Raw genomic sequence first — 25,597 nt, forward strand, 5'->3', positions numbered from 1 at the left:
TGTCCGCTTGACCAGTTCAGGAGTGATGATGAGCAAAGGTGTGAGGATGTGGGGCTTGGCAGCCTGTCCCAGTGTGCTGGTCTGCTGCTGGACAGCCTCCCTGGATCTGTGGTGTCCTTCTCTGAGGCCAGGTGTGGAAGGTTTGTAGTCCCTCTGAGGCTGATGCTTCTCACCAGGAAGGACCTTTGCTTGCAGTGTAGGTTTGCCTTCCCCCAGTCCTCCCAGTGACCAGCTATGGGTGTTTGCTAAAATAAATGGTTGCTTTCCCTCAGGTACTCTCCTAGGGATAAATCTTGCTTGTGGGTGGATGTGAGGAGAAGGAGAAGCTGTGGAGAGGTCAGCCCTCATCAGTGTTTCAGGCTCATTAATCAGCCTCGCTAAGTGGAATTTGCCCAGCCCGGGAGCACTCAGTGATGGGAATGTCTTTGAAAGGGGGGGGAAATAATAGTGCTAAACTGTTTGAGAAATAATTTCGTTCTCCACTTCTCAATAGATAAATCTGCTGTCCAACAACCTGAAATTTAATCTGTCCATCCGAAGTAATTGATGAGCTGTGACTTGAATCCAAATGTGAGCGAGAGGGGGAATTTTCTGCAGGGATGTTTTGCGCTGTCTCTGCGGCTGCTCATCTGCACCAGAGACAACGGGGTGAAGCTGGGGAGGAACAAAGCCAGGAGGAACAAAACCATGGGAGATTTCGTGCTGCTGGTGGGAGTAATACAAGCTCCACTTGTGCTTTTGACTCGTTACTGCTCCTGAAACTGTCCTGGTAACACCTTGATGTGGAGGTGAGCTGGATGGGGCAGACCCATTTGGAGAGATTAGATAAAGCTTGTGATTTGCACAGTTTTAGGTCACAGAATGTTTTGGGTTGGAAGGGACCTTAAAGACCATCTAGTTCCAAACCCCCTGCCATGCAGAGTTGTTGGCTGCAGCCCTGTAGTTCCCGCTGGGTACTTGGATGCTCTTGGATTTTCTCTCCACTCTTGCTGTTGGAGCAAGCCAAGGGAGTTTTGATGCTTCTTTGCAATGTCAGAGTAGCTCGGGGGAACTCGGCATGACTTGGAGGAGGTGCATCCTTCAGCTTTCTATAGAGGTTTGCACCGTGGGATACCCATTTCCCCACTGATCGCTGTAAACGAGGTGTTTTCTCAACGAGACCCTCCCTTCCCCGTTTGCAGAGCCTGTGATAAGCAGATGCTCACAGCTCCCCCGTTGAGGACTCACTTTTCTCCTGGTGCTTTGCAGCGGTGCCGGCAGCGAGATAAGAGGAAATCTGACATCACGGTCAGGAAGCGCTAAAGAAAGTTACTTTCGTCATTCGTCAGCGGGTTATCTCAAAAGGCAGAGCTGCAGCATTCCTTGCATGCTGCAGGACCAGTTTCAAGCCCACAGCTCCTCTGGCCACAGCTCAGTGCGTGGCCCTGTGCCCAGATGCCCCGTTTGTCACCGTGTGCGGCCCCGCTCCCCCCCCAGCTCTAACCCCGGCCCCCCGCAGCTGCTCCCTCTCCAAAAGGCCCTTTCCAAAAAGCTGTGAGCTGCTGCAGCATCCTGCCCTGCCAGACAGAATCATCCCCTCCAGTTTCTTTCCTTTTCCTGTGTTTTATCACGTTGTTAAAACGTCTCTTTGGAGACTCCCAAGCCTTGCACCTCCCTCCCTTGTGCCATCCCAGCTGCAGGGAGCAGGGACTTCTCTGCTCATGTGAATCTCCTCCAGATCCCACCTGGGATCCCAGCTTGGTTGTTGAGCAAATGCTGCTGCATTCTTCCAGCTTTTAGTCTGTCTCTCTGCCATCAACAGGCTGCTCAGGAAAGTGGAGTCCCCATCCCTGGTGGGATTTAAGGTGGTGTAGATGTGGCACTTAAGGGACATGGTTTAGTGTTGGGCTTGGAAGTGCTGAGTTAAAGGTGTGACTCGATCTTGGAGGTCTTTTCCAACCTAAATGATTCTGTTTTTCCTTTAACAAAACCCCTTTGGTGGGAGTCAAGAGCACATGTGGCCTTCAAGCCTGCCATCATCTCTGCTGAGGCTGAGAGGGGACTGTTTCCAACCCAACCCCAGGTGCTCGAGTAGGTGGCTCTTTTCTGGTGAATTTGCATTGGAAATGGCTGCTGTCTAGTCAGTGCAGGTGCCAGGGGTGCCCAGTCATACGGGGACCGCAGGGAGGGGTGGTGGCTAACGCAGGGGCGTGGGGAGGAGCGAGGTGCTGAGCTGCCCTGCACCCTCCCCTGGGCTCCCCTCCCACCCCCAGAGCTGGAGTTTCCATCTACAGAAACATCTGACCTGCCCTTCCTGCCCTGGGGTGCAGCAGCAGAGCTTTGGGATGCCCAGCTGCTGTGGGATGGCTGGGCATGTCCCCGCTAAGCTCCTGGTGTGCAAAGTGGATTTATTCCGAGTGCTGGAGTATCTGGAGTAATCTCAGATACCCAACTACCCCTTTTTTGATCTCCACTGAAGGCATCTCCATTTCTGAGTTTGCAGGACAAGTTTGAGTGGCATGAAAACTCGGCAGCAAGACCCTTTGTGTATCTCTAAACTTACTGAATCCAGTAAAAGAAATAGGATCATAAAAAGCCTCTTTAAAAAAGGACATCCCAGAAGCTGCTGAGAAGCTCCCAGTGTGTCCCAGGCATTGGGGTTGTTGGCCTCCCCGTGTACAGGAGGAGGGTCCCAGTGGGACCAGTGGCTGAGAGCAGTTTTTAGCAGTTTATTCACTTCATGACATTGCAGGGTGGTTAAAAATAAGTGAATCTGTTCTGAAACTGAGTGAGTGCAGGTGATGGGCCCCTTCTGCCTCCACTACTGCCTCTCTCTAATGCTGTTTTTTTAAAACCCTCCGAGGATTGGGTCAGAACTGACCACACTTTTCTCATCTCTTGTCAGCCTTCAAGGTATTTTGTTTAACCAGGTGGGTTTCTTGTTGTGTGTGGTAGTCCCATCCCTGCCCCCATTGCCTCCTTGCTCTGGCTTGGATAACTTCCCTCTCTGGGCTTTGCAGTGCCCAGGATGCTCTGCCTGTGCCAAGGACCTGTGCCATGGCTGCTTTTGGAGCCTGGCTGGCACTTCAGTGGGAGGTGCTGGTATCCATGGAAGTTGCCATAGTCTCGGGTCTGTTTCTATGAGCATCGTGATTGCTGGTGGTGTCAGTCCCCAGAAGCCACGGCTGGTGGGTTCCAAGGCTGTTTTGGATGTGGAGGAGGGTTATGGCAGGGCTGGGATGTCCCTTGCACCGAGGGATCCTGCCTCAGTGACAGTCTCGCTCGAAGTGTATAAATGACAGCATTGATTTTTGGGCCTGACAGGTGCTGAATGAGCCCCACGGAGAACATTGATTTCTCTCTCTCTCTTTTTCTCCTGCAAGATGTCTACTTGTCCAAAGGTGTGATTGACTGGTGAATAAAATGGCCTGGGCACAGCCCATATTAAATTGTGGCTAATTTTAACATGTGGCCGTTGAGTAACAGTATCGAGCCAAGAATTCCTGATCCTCCATCAACAGCAAACTGACCTCGAAATGCCAAAAAAAAAAAAAAAAGGTGTGATATAACACTTTGCAGATTGGCGAGGGAGAAATAGTGCAAGAAATTGTGCCACCAACACCCACGCTGAGTGTACCCACCTGAACTTCGGGTGGGGTTGAAACCCACCTGCAGTTGTCATTCTGAGTGGAGGCTTTTGTTGTGATCAGTGTGGTGGCCTTGCTCTGTTGCCAGCTCCTTGCTCGTGGAGGGGGGACTGTGGTTTCTTGCCTTGGTTTATTGTGTTTTACATCAGGCCTTTTTCAACAACTCTTTAAATAGATGATGGTTCCTTCCTCGATGCTTGTCCCCTGCCCACACTCAGCGCCTGGCTGGCTGTGTGGTGGCTCTTGGATGTCACCTGGGGCTGCAGGAGGGCACTGGTGCTGCAGCAGGCACACTGTACTCATTTAGCAGCTGGTGATGAGGTGGTTTCCAGAGCTGAATTGGATGAGCAAAATCAGCTTTGGCCTTCAGTTCCTTCACCAGCACAGGTTGCCCAGAGAAGCTGTGGCTGCCCTATCCTTGGAAGTGTCCAAGGCCAGGTTGGATGCGGCTTGGAGCAACCTGGGATGGTGGAAGGTGTCCTTGCCTATGGCAGGGGGGTGGAAGTGGATGATCCTTAATGTCCCTTCCAACCCAAACCATCCTGTCATTCCACAAGTCTGTGTTTTGGTGCTGCCCAGCCTGGGATGAGCGGGAGACGAGGAGGGAATGCTGCAGAAGGGCAGGGCGGTTCTGCAAAGGAAGTTTGCATCTTGCTGTGTGCAATTGTGGCTATAACCTGTGTCATTAACTTTCAAAATTGGAGGCTTAAAAGGATTTAAAATAAACACATGCCTAGAAATTTGAAATCAATGAGACTGCAGTGCAGCAGCACACACGGCCGTGCCGCAAGCAGCCGGTTTGCCTGGGGTGTAAATTCTTGCAGAGGCCCAGAAGATAAAGTTATGAAATAACCCACGTCAGCAGGAGAGGTTGTAAAGCAATTCCGAAAAAAACCTCTGTCTAGACACTTATATTTACTGCAGTGTTTATGTGAGATAGAGGAATGCCCTAGAAAACCAGATTTGTTTTCAATTTCTGCCTCTGGCACGTGCTTGTCTAATGAGAAAACTCTGATGTGATGGGACTGTCCTGTGCCACCCCCTGTGCTGGGGGAGCTTTGCTGTCACTCAGCAGCCCCATGTCGAGGGGCTGGCATGGGGGAGAAGGGTAAAAGGTTATTCCTTTCTTTGTGTAGGTGAATCAGCCTGTTGTTAATGAGGTGGTCTTGCTAATCCACCTCTGGAAAACCCATCTCTAATCCCAAATGCGGTGATAACAAGCTGCACTCTGGTCGTGTCTGTGGAGATACGATGGCCCCAAAGACTCTGCTTTGATTCGTTTAATTAAAAGAAAATTAAGCTGTTTTTATTTTGCTTTGAACTCTGGGTGAAGTTTGCAAGCAATGTCTTTATGTGGAGTGTATTTGATGACAGCTTGGGGAGCAGAGATGGTGCCATGTGACAAAACCAGGCTGAGCCAACCCACCCAAAGGCAGCTTATCACGTGGGGGTGATTCACCCCTTCAATGGATTGATTTACTTGGGATTCTCACATGTTTGTTAGGTGTTTGTGAGGAATTTGCTGAGGGGGGGAAAAAAAAAAGAGTTGCTTCAAAATACAGCAATGAATTGAAGGTATTTTGTAATGAGGCTCCAGAAAGAAGGGAAGTTAATTGGCTGGCTCAGCAGTCAGCCCATCCTGATGAAGGATGGAGGTGATGCAGCTGCAGAAATGAAGCAGATTTTTATTATTTTCCTCTTAGCCCCTGCTGCCAGGCAGCACCACTGGAGCGAGACTGGAGTCCCCAGACCTCAGAATCCCTGATGCTCCCAAATAAACAACCAATTATTGCTGTAGTCAAAGACAGGATTTTCTTGAAAGAGAAGGATAACGTTGCTCTGCCAGTTGACCTCCCTGAATAATCAAGGGTGGTCCCTGGAGGGCTGAGGCTTCTGCTTCTTCAAATGGGCCAAGGTTAAAGATGAGCAAAGCTTTGTGGAAACAGTCTCTGGTCTTGGGGACAGGATCTGGGTGGGGTCAGGAGCAGCTCCCATGGCTGAGTCTCAGGACTGGCATGGGCTGGATGTGGCTGGTTTGTGTTTTTGTGGGTCTGTTGGTGTTTATGGTGCCTTCAGCATCTGGGAGGTGTGAGGGTCAGGGAGCAAATGGTACTCGAATAAACTGTCAGTTGTTTCATACCCCAAAGCAAAAAAACAGATTTTCAATGTCCCAGTCTTTTTTAGGGATGTGTGTGTGCATGTGTGTGGATGTACAACACTACACACAAGGAGTGTTGTAGCAGAGTCATAGAATCAGGGAATGGTTGGAGTTGGAAGGGACGTTATAGGTCATCCAGTTCCAGCCCCTGCTATGGGCAGGGACCCTTCCCCACTAGACCAGGTCCAATCTGTCTTGGAACACTTCCAGGGATGGGGCAGCCACAGCTTCTCTGGGCAACCTGTGCCAGAGCCTCACCCTCACAGGGAAGATTTTCTTCCCAATATCCTATCCAACCCTGCCACCTGGCAGTGTGAAGCCATTCCCCCTTGTCCAGAGTCCCTCTCTGGCCCCTTTAGGAACTGGAAGGGGCTCTTAAGGTCTCCTCAGAGCCTTCTCTTCCCCAGGATGTAACATGTGCCCCTTCTGTAGGGAACCAGATGCAATCATGCTGGAAGTGGTTAAAAGTTCAACACTGGCCTTCTGTAGAACATCAACTGTAACTTATATTTTTTCTTCAGCCTTTAAAGGGAAGTGTCCTGGCTTGAGTTCTCCAGCCCTTCTGCGATGTTACCTTGTGAGAAATTTGTTTTTCAAAAGGGTGTTTTGTTTCTGCTGTGCAGCTGAGAACACAGGAGCCCTCACAGGGCACCCTGAGTCTGACATCTTCAGCAACAACAAATAAACTCGTGCCTGGCTTTCCAGTGCAAGTTTCTAAGTCCCTGTTAACTTGTCTCGCACGTGAATTTAACTCAGTAAATCTCAGTTGCAATTTGTGCCTGTGTCCTGCTCACACTTTACCCCCCTTTTCTCTTTTGTTTTCCCCCAGTTTCTCTGTCTGAAGAACATCCGAACCTTCCTGAAGGTGTGTCACGACAAATTTGGGTTAAGGAACAGCGATTTGTTTGATCCCTTCGACCTCTTCGATGTGCGGGATTTCGGGAAGGTAAGAGTTACTCCTGAGCTCCTGGGAAGTGATGCTTCTGGCACTGCTGCTCCTCCGGGCCTGTGCTGCTGCTTTTGGATGAAAATATGAAGGTTTTGTGGTTTTCTGAGAGGCTTCTGCACCCTTAACCCAAGGATTGAGCACCTGTTCTCCTGTGCTCGTGGTATATTTAGGGGTAGATTCTGCTGTGTCCTCAGTGAAGGGAGATCAAGCCTTCAAGCTTTCTGCTTTAGATTACAGTGTCTCTGGGATCAGTCTCTAAAGTACATGAAAAATGTCTTTTTTTGGGAGGGGAGGAATTAGACCTTTCACAAGGTCCAGACCTCTCACAGTCCTTCCCCAGCTGCTGCCACCTCTGCAAAGCAAAATAGCTTTGCTGAAGTCACCATCAATTTTGTCATGTGGCCAGTGAGTGTCTGTGGGGGTCAGGGAGTTTGATGCCAGGGTGAAATGAGTGCCCTGAGTTTTTCAAAAACGTGTTTTGCTGTAAGTGATGGCTGCCACCAAATTCTGAGCAAGACCCAGCTGCAAGGGAGGAAAGCTCTGCCTGATTTTGACAAGTGGCTCTTGTTCTGATTCCCTGGTTTTGACACCAACTGCATCAGGGCTGATGGATACTGGGCTCAGGGAAGCTATTACACAGGACAATTGCTATATTCTTCAGCAGAAAAGGTGTTAAAAGATTTATTAAAGCTCTCTATTGTTTTACCTGTTTTGAGTTACCAGGCATAAGCTGCTGGAAGGCATCTTCCCTTCTGATTATCCAAAGAGTAGATTTTCACTGCTGATGGGGATATATTATTTGATATTTATTGCCTAATTTATTTCTGGACCATTATCTGGAATGTGCAATTGCAGGGCCTTGTTTTATGAGTTTTTTTGATTTATGAAATACAAGAAGGCTTTTGTTGTTCTGGGAATATGAATGCACAGAAGGAACCTTTTGGGCCAGGGAAAGGACTGCTGCTAATTAAAATGCTGCTTTATTGTCACATTGTCTCTTGCTTTGTGCTGTTTCAAATTGCCTGTGATGCCTGTTAATAGAGCCTGGTGTTAAACGCTGCTGGAACATGTCAGCTGATGAGCACAGTTTGGTTTCCTTTCTGGTGTGGTTAGGGAACAGCTATTCCCTCCTCCTGTTGGCTTTTTTGTGGGGAAGGTTCAGGTTTGTTACTTGGGAAAGGGAGGTGATTTGCCATTCCCTCTCACCTCACATCAATTTAGTTTTTTTTATGAGACTTGGGAAAGAAATGTGTCATAAACTTCCAAGAAATCCAAATGTGCTTTATTGCCTGGATCTTGCTTATTTTCATGTGCATCATCCTTAATCAACCATATAAAATGTGGGAAGCACAGATTTTGTATACAAAAACCTCTTTTTTTTTATTTTTAAACAATTTGGTGGAGGTATCAGCTGTTCGGGTCTGCACCACCCTAAATCCCTCTGGAAGCCTGTCAAAACATTCCCATTGTCTTTGCCACCTTTCATTCCCACATTATCCTCAGATCTGCGTTCAACAGTGGCAAAGCAAATAAACAGGGAAAAATCTGCTGTTGACCCAAGCTCCTTTCAATTTTGAGTCGCAGCGAGAGCAGAGGGAGTCTCTAATCCGCTTTCCCACTGGCCAAACACAGACTTCACACACAAAAAATTCTTCCTGGAGCTATGAATTCCTTAGATCAACAGTGTTTTTGGGTTACAAGACACTTACACCGTGTAGGAGACGTTTCTGAGCAGAGCCCAGTAACAGTGGAGCGTTTAATTGCAGAGAAGCCTTGGTTGGAGTGGTGTTGGGTGTTTCCTTTCTGGATGCCACTGAAATAGTTATTTTCCCTCCTCCAAACCCAAGGGGCAGTGGGACAGCAATTACTAGCAGTTTTTGGGTTTGGTGCAGTGTAATTACTGAGTAGGAGGGCGGGGACTTGTGTTTCTGTGGTGCCAACCTCTTACATAAAGGGCTTGTCCTTTGGAATCTTGGGGGTTTCTTGGTGTAAGAAAACCACTGGTGCTTTGGAAGAGGAAGAAAAATCAGATCCCTCAGTCTTGCCTTGACCAGCTGTTATTCTGAGTGATCTGAGTATTCTGAGTAAGCCATCACTCCATTTGGCTTCTGAGGTGGGGCTTCAGCAAGGAGGAGCTGCCATAGGATTGATGGGGAGAGCAAGTGTTTTTGGGGGCTGCTCGAGTCCAGGAGCGTGAGGATTTATCTCTGGTTTTGCTGCTTCCTTGAGTTGTAAGCCTGGGAAGTTATTCCTTAACTGTCACCAGGATAACAGCTGGTGAAATGGGATGGTGGACCATGTGGGCTTGTCCAGCCAAAATCCCCGTGGAGCTGAAGAGCTCCATCTCTGCCCTGGTGGGACGTTGGGTAACTGGAGCGCGCAGGCTTTTTCCAAAAACACACGTCATGTTCCATGTAATCTCATCTGCAGTGTTTCCCAGTTACCCGGGGGGGTCAAAAGGCCAGTTTAAATTGCTCACAGCCCTTTTTTTTCTCAATGTCCAGTGAATTAAGCAATCCTGGTGTGACAAGGGCCATGCTGTGTTTCATGACAGAGGTTTCCGAAAGCGACCTGAGGTGCTGATGCTTGTGTTTCTATCTGTGCCCCTTTAAAACACCTCAAAAGAATAGAGTTATATAGTTTTCTACCAGTTGACTCTTAATTTATTTATTTCTTTTAATTTGATCACTTTAAAGTGGCTCAGAGCTCTCCATAATCACCAGTGGCACTTGCAGAAGTGTTTCTCCACAGCTGTGTCCCTGCTGCAGGCTGCAGAAGCAGCACAGTGTGCAGTGCTCTGAGGAATAAACTCCCTGTTTTTATTGCCTCACCCCTAAATAGGGTCTGATCTTGCAGGAACAAGCACTGGGATCCCCTGCAGGGTTGCTGTACCCAGTCTCTGCTAGCACAGCCTATCTCCTGAAAAAAGAAATGAAATAAAATGAAAAGCTAGTGCTCGTGTACGGTGTGTTGTTGCACATTTAATAGCAGTGATGGTATAAAATCAAACTCTTATTGGACTTGCTAATTTATTGGCACCAACTGTGATGACATAAAATGTACATAAATATGGATTAAACTCTTTATTACTCTATTAGTCAGCATGATGGTACCAAGGTTCATTAAAGGGAGTTACTCATTTTAAATAACTTGCAGTAATGTACTATTTTTTTTTTTAAGAAATATAGTTCAAATATTCATAAACCTGTGGAGCGTGTCATTTATTAGCCTCCCGCTCCTCTCTGCTCTCTCCTGACATGGATTTAATTGTCCTGAATTCCTGTTGAAGTTCTTGTAGTGTTTGAAAAAGGCTTTTTTTTTTTTTTTTTTTTTTTTTTGGCAAGATAGAAGTCTTCCCTCCCCTGACTCTGGGTATGAAGTGCTGCTGTTCTAAAAATGAAAAAGGGAAGTGGCTCACTGGTTAGCTGGAAGATGAGGAGATGCTGAGGTTAAAGTAGTGTTTTCCATTCTGGTTCTGGTCCAGAGCCTGGGCAGAGCTGCTCCCACCTCGGAGCTTGAGCAGAGCACAGGAGGGGCATCTGGATCAATCCTCCCTCTCAGCTGAGCCCTCTGAGGTTTGCTGGCGTGTGACTCGTGGGTGGCTGGTGCAGGGCTCGTTCGTGGCTTATCTTGTGTGTCTGAACTGCCTGGTAGGAGATGTGGGTGGTGGGGAGGGTGGCCTTGAACCTGGCACGCTCCAGCAGCTGTGCCAAGAGCTGCCTTGTAGGTGGGAGTTAAATCAGAGTTAAAGTGATGGTGCCCTTGATAAATTCAGAGTAATTACTCCATATATTCAGAGTATTTTTTAGTGTAAAGGTGTCCCCTTCCTCCTGCCAGTGAGCTGGTGTGGATCACTCTTGGAAAGCCCTGGGGGGATCCAGGCTGTCCTCACTGGATGCTGTTGCAGATTTGTCCCCTGATTCGTCACCAGCACCATGGCTGGTGAATCTCAGAAGTGAGATTCTCTGTCACCAGCCATGGGGACAGAGTGGTAGAGCCACTGCTACATCCTCCTGTCCCTCTCTGACACACCTCCCCACACCCCACCCTCTTGCCAGAGCATCAGAAAACTCTGTTTTCTGCTTGGTTTCAGACAGGAGGGTGGGGAGCATTGTCAGAATTATTTAAGGGATTAATAACCGAGAGTTGGTGGTTTGTGTTTCTCTCTGTTTCTCTGCTGAGAATTCCCCTCCCTCCATCATCTCTAATGTCATGTACAAGTCACTATCCCTGCAGCAGTCTTTTTAAGGGTGCTTTTTAAACCCAGTTTGAGCAGACAAAGGGGGAGATTTATATGAATTAATATAGGTAGTTGAAAATGGCAAAGCTTTCAGGTGAATGGCTGGTGTAACACAGCGAGCCCAGTGCCAGCCCAGCCTGCTGGGGGTGGGAGCAGCTCCCTTCTCCCATTTTGACTTTTCAGGGTTTTTTCTGACCTCTTGGAGCCAAGGGCATATTAAAAGCAGTATGGGTTTTTTACCCATCACTGAGTGCATGAAGCAACAGTGCCTGGGAGAGGACAGGAGTGCTTGGCAGCTGAGCTTGACGTCCCATCCCAGCTCTGCTGTGCTGTGACCAGAGACTATCCTTTTTTTTACAGTCTCCAGAGGCCCAGGCAGCTGGACAGAGCTTCCCATGTTGTGGCCCGCTGTGCCAGCTCCTCAGCTGTCTGCTCTGTGGCACTGGAGGTGTGCTGAGAGGGATCCCATGGCAGCTGAGAACGGCTCTAATTGCCATATCACTGGCACAGGGCGGGTGGGGAGGGAAGTGAGAGGAATTCTCCAAAAGAAGGGTGTGCGTATTTATTTATTTATTTTAATTCCTGAGGGAGCAGTAGAGTAACTGGCCTGCAAAGAGATTTATGTGTGTTACTGTGTGGAAGAAACCCACTTAACCCCTTGCCTTCCCCGGCCTCACCACGGCTGAAAATTCACGTACAACATCAGTACCCCAGTGCTGCCCACAGGGTTTTTCCCAGAGCCTTTGGGTGCTGCAGTCCTTCCCAGCTCCAGGAAGTGTAGGAGAGTGTGGGGAAGGCAGCCCTGCATGCCTGTGCAGGGATGTCACTGCAGCCAGTTGATGATTAACTCCCCAGTTGCTCACAGGAGCTGTGGGTGATGTTTGCTCCCTTTTGTGCTCTGAGGTCAGCAGGTGTTTGGCTGCCTGTGTTTTAAATGACCTTGCTGGAATTGTACTGGAGACCTGGATGTTGGGATGAATGCTACAAATGGCAAAAGCAGGCTGGAGCAGCGTGGGCTGGGTTTGTTCTTCCATCCCTTTGCCAGCTTGAGGGTTCATTTGGGCTTGGGAGCTGCTTGTCTTCTGGAATTGGGGATGAAGGTCCTTCTGTCCTCGGCGCATCAGCTGGGGCTCGTGGAGGGCTGTGTTGGCACCTGCAGTATGTCCAGCAGCTGTTTTCAGCTGGAGCACTGCAAGTGTGGACAGGAAACCCTGATGCTGAACTTCCCTAAAACACAAGCATGTGAGTTAGAGATCTCTGGGGCCAGTCAAGCGTGCACCAGACAGTGCTTTGTGCTGTGTAGCACCATGCACAGGATCATTCCTGGGGTGATGTTTTCTGTGAGGGATGTGGTGGTGCTGCCTCTCCTCTGTAATGTACATTTTTAGGCTTCAAATCCTGGAAATTTTTCCCTGCTCTGAGTATTGCTCTGGAATATCTTCTGGACTGTGAATCTTCCCTGTTTCCTGTGGCAGTTAATGTTGAAAGGACCATTTTGTGGTGGTTGGGGGGGGTCAGTAACAGCACCACGGCCTTAAATTGGGCATGGGCAACAAGCTGCTGATGAAACACAGTTAATCTTTTACTCCATCCTAAGGGCAGAGCTTCTGTGAAACTCCTGGGCTGTACCCAGGTGGGCAGGTGGGAGCACCTCTGGCCCTGTTGTCACCTCCTGTCCCACTGGGCATGGGCATGCTGGAGCAGATGGAAGTGCCACATCCCAGCTCTGCCTTCTGGGCTGGAGCAGGAGCTGGACACCAGTGCTGGTGGTATTCCCTGCAGGAGCAGCTTTTAGTTGTGCTGTAGCAAGTTCTCTCTGCTTTTCCCCCTTCCTCTCTCCCCTACTTAAAAATCTGGACTGTTTATAGATGTGCAGCTTCTCAGTGGAACTGAAAGAGCCAGAAATGTTCATTCTGGGAAGCTTTGCTTTTTTTTTTTGCCTTTTTTTTTCCCTCCCTTCTTGGCTGCCTTCCCCAGTATTTTTCCAAGGGGTCACATTAAGGGGTATTATGTTTCAGATCAAACAAGTATGGGCAGGATCTTTCATAACTCCTAAAGCTGGGATGGGAGAATTCTGCTGTTGGGCCTTGAGCAGTGATGGAAGTGTTTTAACATGCAAGGAATCAGAGGTATTGATCAGGACATGGATAAATGCATATCCTTAATGTGTATGAAATTGATTTTCTTGTACCTTCTTGATTTGCCTCCTTGCTCTCCTTGCAGTAATTTTAGACAAGATGAGGGAGAGAGAAGGATCTTTTTTTCACTTTGAAAAACCTGTGAGTGTTAAAACACCTACAACTCCGTGTCTCCAAAAAGGGGAGAGGGGAGATGCCAGGCTTTTTTTTTTTTTTTGGGTGATCCAGCATTGTTTGACCATTGTTTAAAAAAACCTGTGGTTTCATTTGAACCCCTTGAGATGTTTTTCCTTTATTATGTCATTGGGCATTTGAGACTTAATGATACAGTGAGCACTATTGTGAGTGCAAGATGTCAGCAGGCAAAGCCAGTCTTTGTATGTCTTGGTGCTCTAAGTGCAGCTCTCATCACTTGAGCTTAACTGTTCAGCATCATGTGCTTTGGGAAAGGAAGGAAATACATCCCAGCTAATATCACTTAAGGGACTCTTGGAATAAAAGGAATTTTTTTTATTCTATAATGAGCTCTTGTATTTCTTCATTAAAATCTTCCAGTTATTTCTCAGCCTCCTGGAACTGCAGCGTCTGATGTGAGACTGTCCCAAGGCCAAACGCTTTGGTTATAAATAATAATTAACATTTCTCGAAACAGATTAACACGTGGGTGTTAACAGTGGTGTAGCAGAACAGGCAGAAAGTGAAATTCAGCCTGAAAGTACTGGGATGGCTGAACTCCACAAGCCCCAGTGCTCAGAGTCCTTCTGCACAGCATCTTCCCTATGAAACAGGGTAAAGAACAATGAGGGGGGAAATGCTTCTGTAGGAAATGGTGCTTCCTCTTGGAGCAGAGGTGAGTTGGTACAAGTTGTCACATTGAAATATCACACCTCAACACAATGCCAGGAGGAGCCCGGGTGTCCCATGCCCCATCCCTGGGATTGGGGTGCTCAGAGGTGGATGGACTGTGGTCAGCCAGCCCTGGGTCCCTCTCTGATCCTTCCAGATAGGTACTTTCTAGAAAGTCACTTATTGGAAGAGAAACGTTCGTGTTTCACAGTAAATAAACAGCACAAACAAAAATGTGTTGAAACCTCTGTTAGAGTGAAGTGTGGTTTTGGTGAGGTTTGCTGTTTGCACCCCTGTTTCTCACTCAAGTCTCCCTTATTTGGAGACAGTCCAGGTTGTTGAGACTGTGACAGCAGGGACAGCTTTAGAAACCAGGTCTGCCTTGTTTAGGGGTGATGGGAAGGTTCCTCATCTCCCTCCCACACTTCTTCGTGGGGGAAAGTTAAAGGGGAAAGGAAAAAGCATCTTGGACTATTTTGTTCCACTGGCTCTCAGAATGGGCTGCTTGTTTGTTCTTGGAAGGCTTCCAGATAGGGCTTTTTTTTTTTTTTCTTTTCTCCTTTTCCTTCAGAAATTAAATACTTCTTAAAAAAATCCCTAAACCTTCATGATTCTTCCCACCTGCCCGCTGCAGGATGGGTGTGGGCAATGGGTGTGCACACACGAGGGGTAGAGAGGGTGGAAAACCTGGTGAGGATAGAAAGGATGGAAAATTCAGGAAATCCCCTGGAGCTGCAGGATGTTAGGTTGGTCTGTGTGTGTGAAGGGGCTGTGCTGGGCACAGCACACAAGAAGCCAGGTGATAACACGGGATCACAGGGCTGGGCAGGAACAATTTGCTGTGAACAGGTTTTGAAAAGCCCCTCTCCAGACATTCCAGGTGAGGCTGGAATGAGCATCGTGTCTGCAAACCATCTGCAAGGGTATCTTTGGTATCAGTTTCCTGTTGGAAAAAGGGGCATGCTGATGCCTTTGTGTATTCCAGCTCTGGCAGGTTTTTCCTTTCCTGGCCCTGAACCTGGCAGAGGAGGGGAGGTGAGGTGGCTGCACAGCCTTCCATATCTGGAGCAGGGTGGGCTCTTCCATATCCCTCACTTGCCCTCAGTGCTTGGCTGCTCCAGTTAATGAGCCTCAGATGGTGCTGCTGCAGATACTTCATTTACACCCTCAGTCTTAATGGTGTGTGTGTGAGACATTCCCCTCTTTGACATCATTCCCTTCCTACTAATTAGGTATTAAAGTATAATCATGGTAGGAGGAAAGCAGCCTTAATGCACCCTGGGTAAAGCTAATGATGTGGACACACGGCATTTGTCAGGGATTCTTATTCCAGGCCTCTTGTTTGTGATTTTAGGAATTTTTGAGCCGGCGTGGACTTGGCAAATGTTTGCAGTCGTCCCTCGTGATGAGCAAGGCTTGTGTGGGAGAGGCTGATGGAGTGGTGGTGGTGGTGATGTCTCCCTGGCTGACAGATGGTGGGGATTTCACAGCCTGTGACTGAAGTTTCGGGAAAAGTGGTTAATACTTCAGGGGAAGGGGCAAAGTGCAAATGGCTTGGAAGTGACATATCAATCACGTCCAGCAGTTTGCTGGGGGTCCTGAGGGGAATTTTGGGTGTAAGCTCCATGTGTGATCTCAAGGGTGTTCCTGTGACATCCTGATCTTCTCTGGGCACATACAAAAGACAAAACAACTGGAGATTGATTTAAATAAGTGCTTGGAGAGCCAGGGTGTGAGACAGTGGGCTCAGAGCATCGCACTCCCTGTCCCAGCACCTGAGCCTGATGGAGTGCAACAGCTCTCTGATGGGAGAGAGGAACTCGGTCTTCCAAGCCAGTGGACTGTAAAGATTATTGAAAAAATTGAATATATTTCTTTCATGCGGAAATAGTGCTTTAGTCCCTGTACACAGAGATTTATCAAAGGGACCTCTGTGCTCCAGAAGCGGGGCTGAGATCACAGTTCGCTGCAGATGTGAGTTGAACTGACTGAGTCCCACTTTCAGCAGATCTGAGTAACCCTTGTACAGTGTCGGTCTGTCTTGAACCCCACACATCAGTTCTGCTCCCAGGCTGCCTTTGCAGGAGCTAGATTTTCACAGCAAATTAGATTTTCTTTAAAAACGAATTTTCTGCTCATGGAAATCCGAAATCCCACGGCAAAGCTGGCTGTGCAGGGCTCTGCACTGGGCACACCACTGTGGGATGCTGGAGAGAAAACAGTCCACCAGTTCCCTGGAGAGGCTGCTCCAGTGGCCAGGGGTTAGAGATGGATCCACCAGCATATAGGTTTGGTTCTATTTTTTTTTCAGATGGTATTTCATCCCATTATATTAGAAAAGATGGCTTTAAGCATTTTCAGCTGATGCAACAATTTGAGGTGTTGTGACATTTTTATTTTTTTTTAGCCCTAGATGACAGCTCCAGTGTGAGAATCTGAATTTTTGGGACTGAGTGCTCAAGGGGATTAGACTTTAATGATGTCTTAGATCATGCACAGAGATTTATTACTCACTAGGTGAGTCTGTAGCAGGACCTTGAATTGAATGTATTGACCTGGTGGCAGGAAAAAAACCAAACATTGACCTTGGTGGTGTGTTTGAGGTACAGAAGGCAGTTGGGTCGGGGTCATTAGCCCATATTTGATCTAAATTTTAAATTTTATTTAAAAACATGCATGCATAGAAAAACGTGGAGTCGGGAAGCAGATAAACTTTTGGTTTAAGTCCAGCCTGTGGGGAGCCCCGTGAAGGACTCTTGCCTTGGGGCCTCACTTGACTCCGGGTGTTTGCTCAGCCCGTTTCCTCCGCCAGCCAAGTCTCAGTGTGAGCACTGCCGCCCGCCCTCCCCCTCCCCTCTTTATTTCATAACATTGTTCTAATTACTGGAGTGTGAAGAATCGACTCTTAAAATGCCTCTTGGCGAATTCCATTTGGGCACTGGTGAAGTTTCCCCTGGCTGCTGTCTCGCCATCAGCACCGGCCGCGCTCAGCCCGTCCCTGGATCACAACTTCTCCTCCTGTCCTGGGCAAACTGGGACATGGTGGTTATTCTGTTGGCTGGAGATCCCAAATGCCAGCAGGAGATGGGAAAGGGAAGACAGTGAGGGATTTGAGGGAGGATAAAGGGTTAACTCTCGCTTGCTGGGGTCCTGCTGGTCTGTGTTTTCAGTGCTGTTTTTCCTGATGAGCTGCCAGATGCAATTTTTGGGGGGTAAACTGGGACAGGCAGGGATGGCCGTGGGTGCAAGGCTTGGAGGAGCAGCTCAGCTGGTAGCTCAGGGAAGGGCTTGTAGGAGGATTGTGGGGCTGAGGATTCTGGGGAGGTCAAGCCCTGAATCCTGTATGGAACAGGGATGTTTGTGGTGGTTCTTTGTATGTGGTCACATCCTTTGCTTTCTCACGAGAGCTGTCCCTTGAGGAAGGGGCTTCCTGGCTCTGCATGGATGTTCTCCTGCCAGGCTGGGTGCATGGGCTTGCAGCAAGACTCCTGTGCAGTCATCTGTTGAGGCTGCAGAGAATTCAGGGTGTATGGCTTAGGTGCTTTCAAAGTGAGTTATTTGTTTTAAAAACAGCACTATATAGGGTTGTTTCTAGAGGCATTTTTTAAAGTGAGTAGGGAGCACTTGTGTAATGCTTCGGGCTCTTTCTGCAGTTGCAAGGGACTGAAAACTTGAAAAATAGAGCTGAAAACTCGGTTAGCAAGTAATTGCAAGGTTTGCAGGACTGAGGCTTTAAGAAAAGTGCCAGAGAGGAGGTTTTATTCATAACGCTGGAGACTGGGCAGTTTTGGAACATCCCCTGATTCCAAAGCCCTTGTGGTGGGTCTGCTAAGCAGACTTGTGCTGGGAAATTACAGGTTGCTCCTGTCTGGGTTTCCCTCATCCCCCTGTTTGCAGGCTGGGAGCTGGAGAGGGGAGCAGGGATGGGATGGAGAGAGGTGGTTTTCCCTGGGACTGTGCATAGGATGTTCTGCAGCGAAGGACCTGGGGACTAGGCTGGCCTGAGGCACTGGTGGTTTTGGCTACCACGAAGTCTCCTCCTTGATGATAAAATCCCCCAGGAATCCTCCCTGCAGGATAGACTGTGGGCTGCAGAGACATTTGGCTGGATCCCAGTTGGCCTTGCTGGATCAGTTCTGCTGATAGGGAACCAAAATTCAGCCCCATGACTGCCCTGCTGGCAGCCCCTGCTGGGACAGGGGCTGGTGGCCAGGCTGGGCAGGGGAGGGGACAGTCGTGGTGTGGTAACAGCCATGCTCTCTGGGGCTGTGGGCACCTCTCCCACCTCCACAGCTGGTTTTGACACATAAAGAAGTTTAACTGCCCCTTGCAGGAGTGCTTTGAACATCCCCTGCCTTCTTCCTTTAGTGGTGGGCTTGGCAGTGTTAGATTAATGGTTGGTCCTGATGATCTTAGGGGTCTTTTCCAACCTAAATGATTCTATGGATCTGTGATTTTAATGTACCTCTTCTTGCTCAATGGCTCACAGAAGAGCAGTTATCCTTCAGAGGAGCAATAGAGCCTGAACCTTCACCACCTTCTTGCACTGCTTTGGCAGCTCATCAGTTTTAACCTTGAGAGGAGAAGAATTTGAAAAGCAGGGAAATGTTAAGAGCACATGCCCTGGATTAGGTGAAGGAGAGACTGGGCACACAGCAGGGAGGGATGATGGTCAGTGGTCAGGAATGCTCAGCTTTGGGCTTTGTGTTTACACAGTGAGAGGGACCTTCAAAAAGCAGGGAAAGGGCAGTACCAAAAGCTTTGGGAGCAACAAAGACAGGATGCTGCCACTTGGGGTGGCAGGTGATGTTGCTGGAGAGAGCAAAACTTGACTTTCAAAAAGCTGTGCCGGGAGCTGTTGGCTTCTGTGAAGTCACACCATGAGCTGCAGCAGGCACTGCTGTTTGCACCCCGGGTTACAAGAGTGTAAAACACCCCAAAAACATTTAACTTCAGGCACTCTACTCTTCCCAGATGCTCTCCCAGCTCTGTCTTGCCACAGAAAGGCTTGTAAAGAGGTAAGAATCGATTAAAATTAATCGCAGCAAGTTCCTGTTGGTGTAAGCTGTCTGGAGAACAAGCAGATCTTTAGACTTTTGTGGTTTTCCTCCATTCTATTTCTAGGTCCATTAAATCCCTATTCTCCTCTGAAACATAAATGAGTAAATGCTGTAACCAGGGCACACTTAAGGGAAAATGAAGCATGACTATAAATATGAGTGACCCAACTAAAAGAAAGGTCAGATAAGAGACATTACCCAGTCGTGTTCATTAAGGGTATTGGGGTAATTTAGCATCCTGCATTACCCACGTGTTTAGGAAACCAGTTAGAGGACCCAGGGAGAGGGAGATAAGAGATGCAAGATATGTAGAGGGAGGCTTTCCTCCCCTTGTGTTTTTGTTCTGGGCAATGCAGTGGGTGAAGTGAAAGAGGGACTTTGGTACTGATGATTATCTGTGGCGTGCTTGGAATTTTTTTGGGAAAAAAAATGTTCCCTGTTTTGATGGGGAAAGGAAGGAGCTGAATGATGGCTCTTTGCAGCATGCCCCTTATAGTGCTTCTGTTTGGGGAAGGCAGGGCTGTTTGCTTTCCTGCTCCTTGGTATGTGCTGAGCAAACCTGTGCTGAAACACAGTGCTGAAACATTTGCACAGTGCTCAAGGATTTTTTTCAAGTTTGGATCCTGAAATCTGGAGCTGGGGGGGGCCGAGGCTGGGGGCAGAAACTGCCACCCCATCACTGGCAGGAAGGAAAATACCCAGAGTTATTCAGAAAGCAGAAATGTCTTGGAGACAAGCTCCTGTCTCAGTAAGGCAGCTCCTGCTCCGTGGGGCTGGGAAGGAGTTTCCCGTGGGGGTGTTGGATGTAGTGGTGTCTCTCAGAGCTTTGCTGCCACCAGCCCCAGCGTGTTTCTGCCTGTTGATGTGTCTCTGCTCCTGCCTGTTTCCCTGCCTAAAGCTCTCCAGGTATTCATGCCAAGTGTGGTAATGCATCCAAGTGATGTCAGGAAGAAATGGCAGCGTAGAGAAATTCCTCTTTATGGCAGCAATGAAGTGAATGGGGATTTATCTTGGAGATTAGCTGGGCTAAAGTTTGTCACTTTTTGCTTTTCCTGCCATGAGATTCAGTTCTCTGAACTCAGAGGTTGCTCTTCAGGTCTGCACCATCTGCAGATGGTGCAATAATAAAACCATTTAAATCCCCTTTTGTATTTTGGAGGGACTGTGGTAATTCCCCTGGTGATGAGATTTATTTTCCTCCATTAATACCTGGTTTTGAACAGTTTCTTTTCTTCCTCTTGTTGCTCAGGGCTGTGTTTTCAGAAAAGCTTCTTCTCGAGGAGACTTAGTGTGTGCACACACCACATGAAGTCAACAAGGGCTCAACTTCAAAGTGAAGCATGTGAATAAATATTATCCTGACTTGAGGCTACTATTTATTCTTTTTCTTCCAAAACAAAACAAGTTCACACACTCCTTCTGGAGACTTGGAATTAATAGTTATCTTTTTTTTTTTTTCTACCATCATGGTGATGGCAGCACTGTAGTATTTACTCTGCTTTTCTCAGATGATCACCTCACATCTGCCTCTCTCAGGTTTACTGGTTTTCAGCCGTTTTTGAGTACTGGGGGGAAAACAGCATAGCCAGGGCAAAAATTCTCTGTTCTTGCTTGTGTCACCAAGGGGCCAGACCCCCCAGTGTGATGGGAATGTCCAGGAAGATGATGTGAACACAAACCTGTACTTTGGAGTATCAGGAGGGTGTTTGCTTCAGGGTTTGGGAGCTGAGTGTGGGCTGTGCCAGGGTTGTGTAGTTCGCTGCGGGATTTGCTCCGTGGAAGCAACAAGTCTGTGTGTCCCAGGTGTCCAAAAGAAGCCAGTATATTTAGGTCTGGGCTGAAAAATCAGCGTGGTTAATTGTGCCTCAAGCCATGCAACCAAATCCACCAGGTTTCAGCTGATTCCTGAGCCTGGAGCAGCCGGGGTATCGCTGCGGTGTCGCTGTCCCAGATGCGTCTCTCTGTCTGCTTCAATTCTCCTGCGCAGCTCCGTGCAGGGGGAAGCCTTCATGCATAGAAAATAATAAAATAAAATTATGCCATCAAATGTTTTATGTATGAGGAGGCACGGGCTGTCAATAATCTTCCATGTTTTTTAATGCGAGCTCTCTCTGTGCGTTTCTGCTGCGGCTGATGACACCAATTAATTTTATTGTTTGGAAATAATCTTCTGTGGTGTGTGATTTGCACGGCCCCAGCCTTATGCTTTCTAATGATTTCTCTATTAATTTCACCGCTGCCAATAAGCTGAAGATGCCTTTCAAGTGGAAAGGGAAACATGACCTAATGCCACGGATAAAATATTAGCAAGAGCGAATTAAATCCCTGTTAGCAGTGTTAGGACCCCGGCCACTAAAGACACAAGAGCTGCTGGAGCGTGGCAGAGAGAAAAGAGCTGCACATGCTGTGTGTGGATGAGCAAGTGGTGGAGCAATAAGTTTTTGAACAGCTTTAAAATTAATGGACAATCAGTGGTTTTGTCCCCCTCCGCTCCAGCTGGCTGTTCCCCGGTCAAAAATGAGCTGACCCTGCTGAATTCAATGCTGGGGCCTCCTCGAGTGGTAGGAGTGCTGCAGCCAGACTGACCCTGCTGTAACAGTGGTCGTGCTTTGCCTTAATTCCTGCTTTTTTGGTCTGAAGATTGATTTGAGGAGCTCCTTGGCAGTGTTGCCTTTGTCATCTTGTGTCCACTTGTTAGGATGCAGCTCCGTGGAGGAGCTCCCTCTGTCCTGCAGGACATTGGTAGTGCCATTAACTTTCCTGATTTTCATCATCATGAGCCTTGTGGGTGTCCTCAAGCCTCTCTTCCTTTTGTACAACCAGCACCTATCTAGCAGAAACCCCAAAAGCAAGGCTTATACATGATATTTCCAGCACAAACTGAGGTTGATGACTTCAATACTGGTCATTTTGAGTCCTTTGCAACACCTGAGCACTGACAAGTGGGCTTGGAGCAACCTGGTCTAGTGGAAGTCCCTGTCCATAGCAGAGGGTTTGGAATGAGATGAAGCTTAAAGTTTCCTTCAAACCCAAACCATTCCATGATTCTATGATCAAATTGCCCTCCTTCAGCCTTTGGGAAAGGTATGTACTCATGGTGTGGCTTGTGGCTGGGGCTGACTTTCTTCATCCATTTCCTTCTGAGAGGAAAAAATGTTCCTGTAAAGCATGAAAATATCACCACATCAATATTGTCTAAGTGAGACAAGAAGCTGGGAGGGAAAAAAAATCAATCCGATTTGTGACCAAAATATTTATGTGAAGACTTATATAAACATCCAGATACTTATTGCTTTAATATTTTAGTCACTGTGCTGTGAAGTTTTGTGGTTCCTGAATAAATATGAGGCGAAAAGAGTTGGTAATCAAGGATATGGACTTCTGGGCTGATGGCTGGGGAAGGATGAGGGACTGAAAGCTTGGGAAAGAGTTGGGTGTTTGCAGTGGGGAGGATGGAGCTAGGGCAGTACTGGGACTGTGGGGGTTGCAGGATTAGAGCTTTTCCCTTACAAACATCCAATTAGATGCAAATCATCAGGTTTGGGGCTTTTGTGCACCATAAAAGCGATGCTCACCTTGGCTGGAGTCATTGCTGGGTTGGTAACCTGTGGGGCATTTCAGTAATTTCATTTTTCCCTACCATATTTTTAATGGTGAAAACAGAAATAAACAGCAGCTTTTCACAGAACTGGGTTGTCACAGTGTGGGCAGGAAGTAAATAATGTATTGAACTGTGTATAAAATAGTGTCAGAAGCAATGGGCTGATGGGGGCAAGGTGTCAGTGGTGCTGCTGCATGGGAAGGATTTTTGGCACTGCTGTTCTTGGCCCTCCCTGTGCCCGGCGGGTCCCTCCAGCCCCACAACCACTCCACTTCCAAGGAGTGCCATTGCCTTGACTCCTTTCCAGAGGTATCCTTGAGGCTCATCCTACTTGGTGACAGCAGCAGGAGCAGTGGCTAAAAGGCAAAGTGGTGCCTGGGCTGCTCCATCCCCTGGGAGCTGGATTTGGGTGCCTGAGCGGGCTTTGAAATGGTGATAAAATGTTTATGGTCAGATCAAAGCCTGAGCATGAGATTTCTGCTGGCCTTGGCTGTCTTTACACTGGGTTCAGGATTAGAGAGTGAAGTCAAGCCCTCCTGTAGGGTAAGTATGAGCACGAAGCTGTTACAGCTCTGACTTCACAGGGGAACTTACCGAAACTCAGTGCCTGTTCTTCTGAGTCACAAACCAACTGAAAATTCAATTTTAATTTTTTTCCCCTCTTGCTCTTAAGAAAAAAAAAAAAATCCTGCTCAAATAATTTGGTTGTCAGCAAAAAGAAAAAAGGAAAAACCACCCAAAATTCTCAAAGTCACTGGTGCCACTCACCACTTTGGTTGCATCTCAGACCAGCAGAGAGGGCTGGGATGGTTCTTCCTCGCTGTGAAGGGAGTGTGCCAGCTCTGGTTCATAATTAATAGTTTTCCAGCCTAATTCTGCTGGGAGAACAATGAGGACATTGAGAGCAGATCTGTGCTGGCCACATGGAGAGCCTGAGCCTTGTGCCTGCTCCAGATCCCCTTTCCTTACATTCCTGGAGCCAGGCATCCCATTCCACCTGACAGCCCCCCTTGGAATAACAATTAAGTCAGAGACAGGATTAGGGGTAAATCATGTAGCAGTGCCATGATGACATTTTCCCCGTGATGCTTTCTTTTCTTTTCTCTCCCTTATGGACTCTAATCTTCCAATATTATAAGAAGTGAGGAGTAATGGAGCTATTGGCCTTTTTAAATATGTATGAACTTCTCAGGAAAGCTGGAGAAATGAGAAGCAACGAAGACAGATAACAGATGCGAGATGGTCTCGTCAGATAACAGATGCGAGATGGTCTCGCAACCACGTCGTTTAACATGCGTGGGTGTCTCTTTTCCCTGTGTCCTGGGTCATTATTCATAGGCAAAGCATAATGTTTCTGTTCCTTTCGTGTATAGATTATTATTATTTTTAAGGAGGAGGCTGGATCTGGGGCACAGCTGTGATCGTATCACACAAAGCTGATTGTGCAGTTCCTACCTCTGCCTTGCTGGGTTTTTGCTGCTGGCAGACAAAGCTGTTTTCTGCTTCTTGTGGGGATCAGCCTGGATGGTGACTCAGTAAAATGAACCGTAATACGGTGATTTTTGTGGCAAACCTGCACCTATATATTTGTTGTGATGCTCAGGTTTGGCTTCTGAGAGTTGAGTGGGTTTGTCCCAACTTCTCTGTCTTCTTTATCCCTCCAGTTGAATGTGGTGGGGTGTCTCTGGGATGCTGGTAAATGACTTGGTGTGTGTTATTCCCAAATAGTGGACATAAAACAGGGATGTGTGGATTAGCTGTACCAGGATCTGTCCCCTGCATGGACCACCCCATGCTCTCACAGCATAGCAAAGCATCTTTCTTACTGATGTAGCAGTGCTGGTTACAGCAGGGCAAATTTCTCTGAACAAACTATTTACTGGAAAAGCTCCTAATTTTGGCTGAAATGAAGCTAATAGTTTTGTCTGAGAAGGGAATTTTTTTAGATTAGTTTCATTACTTTCACACCGTACTTTTTCTTCATATGATAAACAAAAGTATATTTAGCCTGGTTAGATTTTTGTGAGAGCTGGGAACTCTACAGAGATACAGCAAGAGCAAACCTTGCTCGGGTCTTCTTCTCCTTCCCTCCCACTGTGCTGTCATTGCATCCCCCCAAAATGAATTATTCAGGTCTTGCTCACAATGTGCTGTGCAACCGGCAGGTACCACTGGGATATCTGCCGGGAATTCCATGTAAATGAGGTCACACCCACTTTTTATCAGCCCTTTGAAGGTCACATGAAGGGGGTGACATCAGCTTTTTAACAGCCCTTTGATTTCACAGCTTTCCCTGCATGAGCAAAGGTTACTCATGAGGGGAAGAGTTACACCACGGGGGATGAATTTCTTGCTCCACGTGGCCATCTCCATGCAAGGGTCTGAGGAATTAGGGTCTGTGGTGTTTTGGATGTGGGTTGGGAATGTACTGGATGTAGCAGATCTCGGTGCAGGGAGTCACCTGTGCTAGTCAGGGGGTGTTTAGGGGGCTGAACACAAGCCCATGGCCTGGTCATCACGAGGGATGCTGAAGGAGCTGCTGGTGGCAGAGGTGCCTCGATGGGTCGTGCAGTGGTGGCTGTGGGGAGGCACTGAGCTGACCTGCCTGTCTCATGGAGCATCCCAGCTCCTCAAGAAGGGCTAAACCTGATTCCCTGCAAGGTACCCATCAGTGTAGCACATGTCACAGTGTAAATTTGTCACCGTGACACACCTTTGTGTGCACTGACTTTATTTTTGCTGTGAGGGTGGAAGCTTGGGAAAAAAGAGGAAAGCAAGGCAGGGATGCAACAGAATTTTCTTTCAAGGAAGGCTCTCCTAACCCAGAGTGTAATGGTGTGTGATGTTCCCATTTGCACAATGATTGTGTCTGTTACAGGAGTAGGGTTGGCTCCCAGGTATTTGATTTACTTGGGTTCTTCAGGCTCTGGACCATGGAAAACACAATGGTCATTGGTGTTCAGCCCCCTTGCCCGGGCA

The 25,597-nt window shown here is 47.8% G+C and overlaps 1 protein-coding gene across 1 annotated transcript in view; it reads left to right on the plus strand.

Moving 5' to 3' along the window:
* VAV2 (vav guanine nucleotide exchange factor 2) overlaps positions 1-25,597 on the plus strand; it is a 134,649-nt gene that overhangs the window by 26,188 nt on the left and 82,864 nt on the right. The window contains exon 2 of the mRNA XM_008927234.2: positions 6,614-6,730. Within this exon, the coding sequence (XP_008925482.1) occupies positions 6,614-6,730 (117 nt within the window). The remainder of the gene's footprint in view (positions 1-6,613; positions 6,731-25,597) is intronic.

The sequence above is a fragment of the Manacus vitellinus genome, unplaced genomic scaffold (genome assembly GCF_001715985.3).
Source record: "Manacus vitellinus isolate BGI_N305 unplaced genomic scaffold, ASM171598v3 scaffold_27_pilon, whole genome shotgun sequence".
Taxonomy (NCBI): Eukaryota; Metazoa; Chordata; class Aves; order Passeriformes; family Pipridae; genus Manacus; species Manacus vitellinus.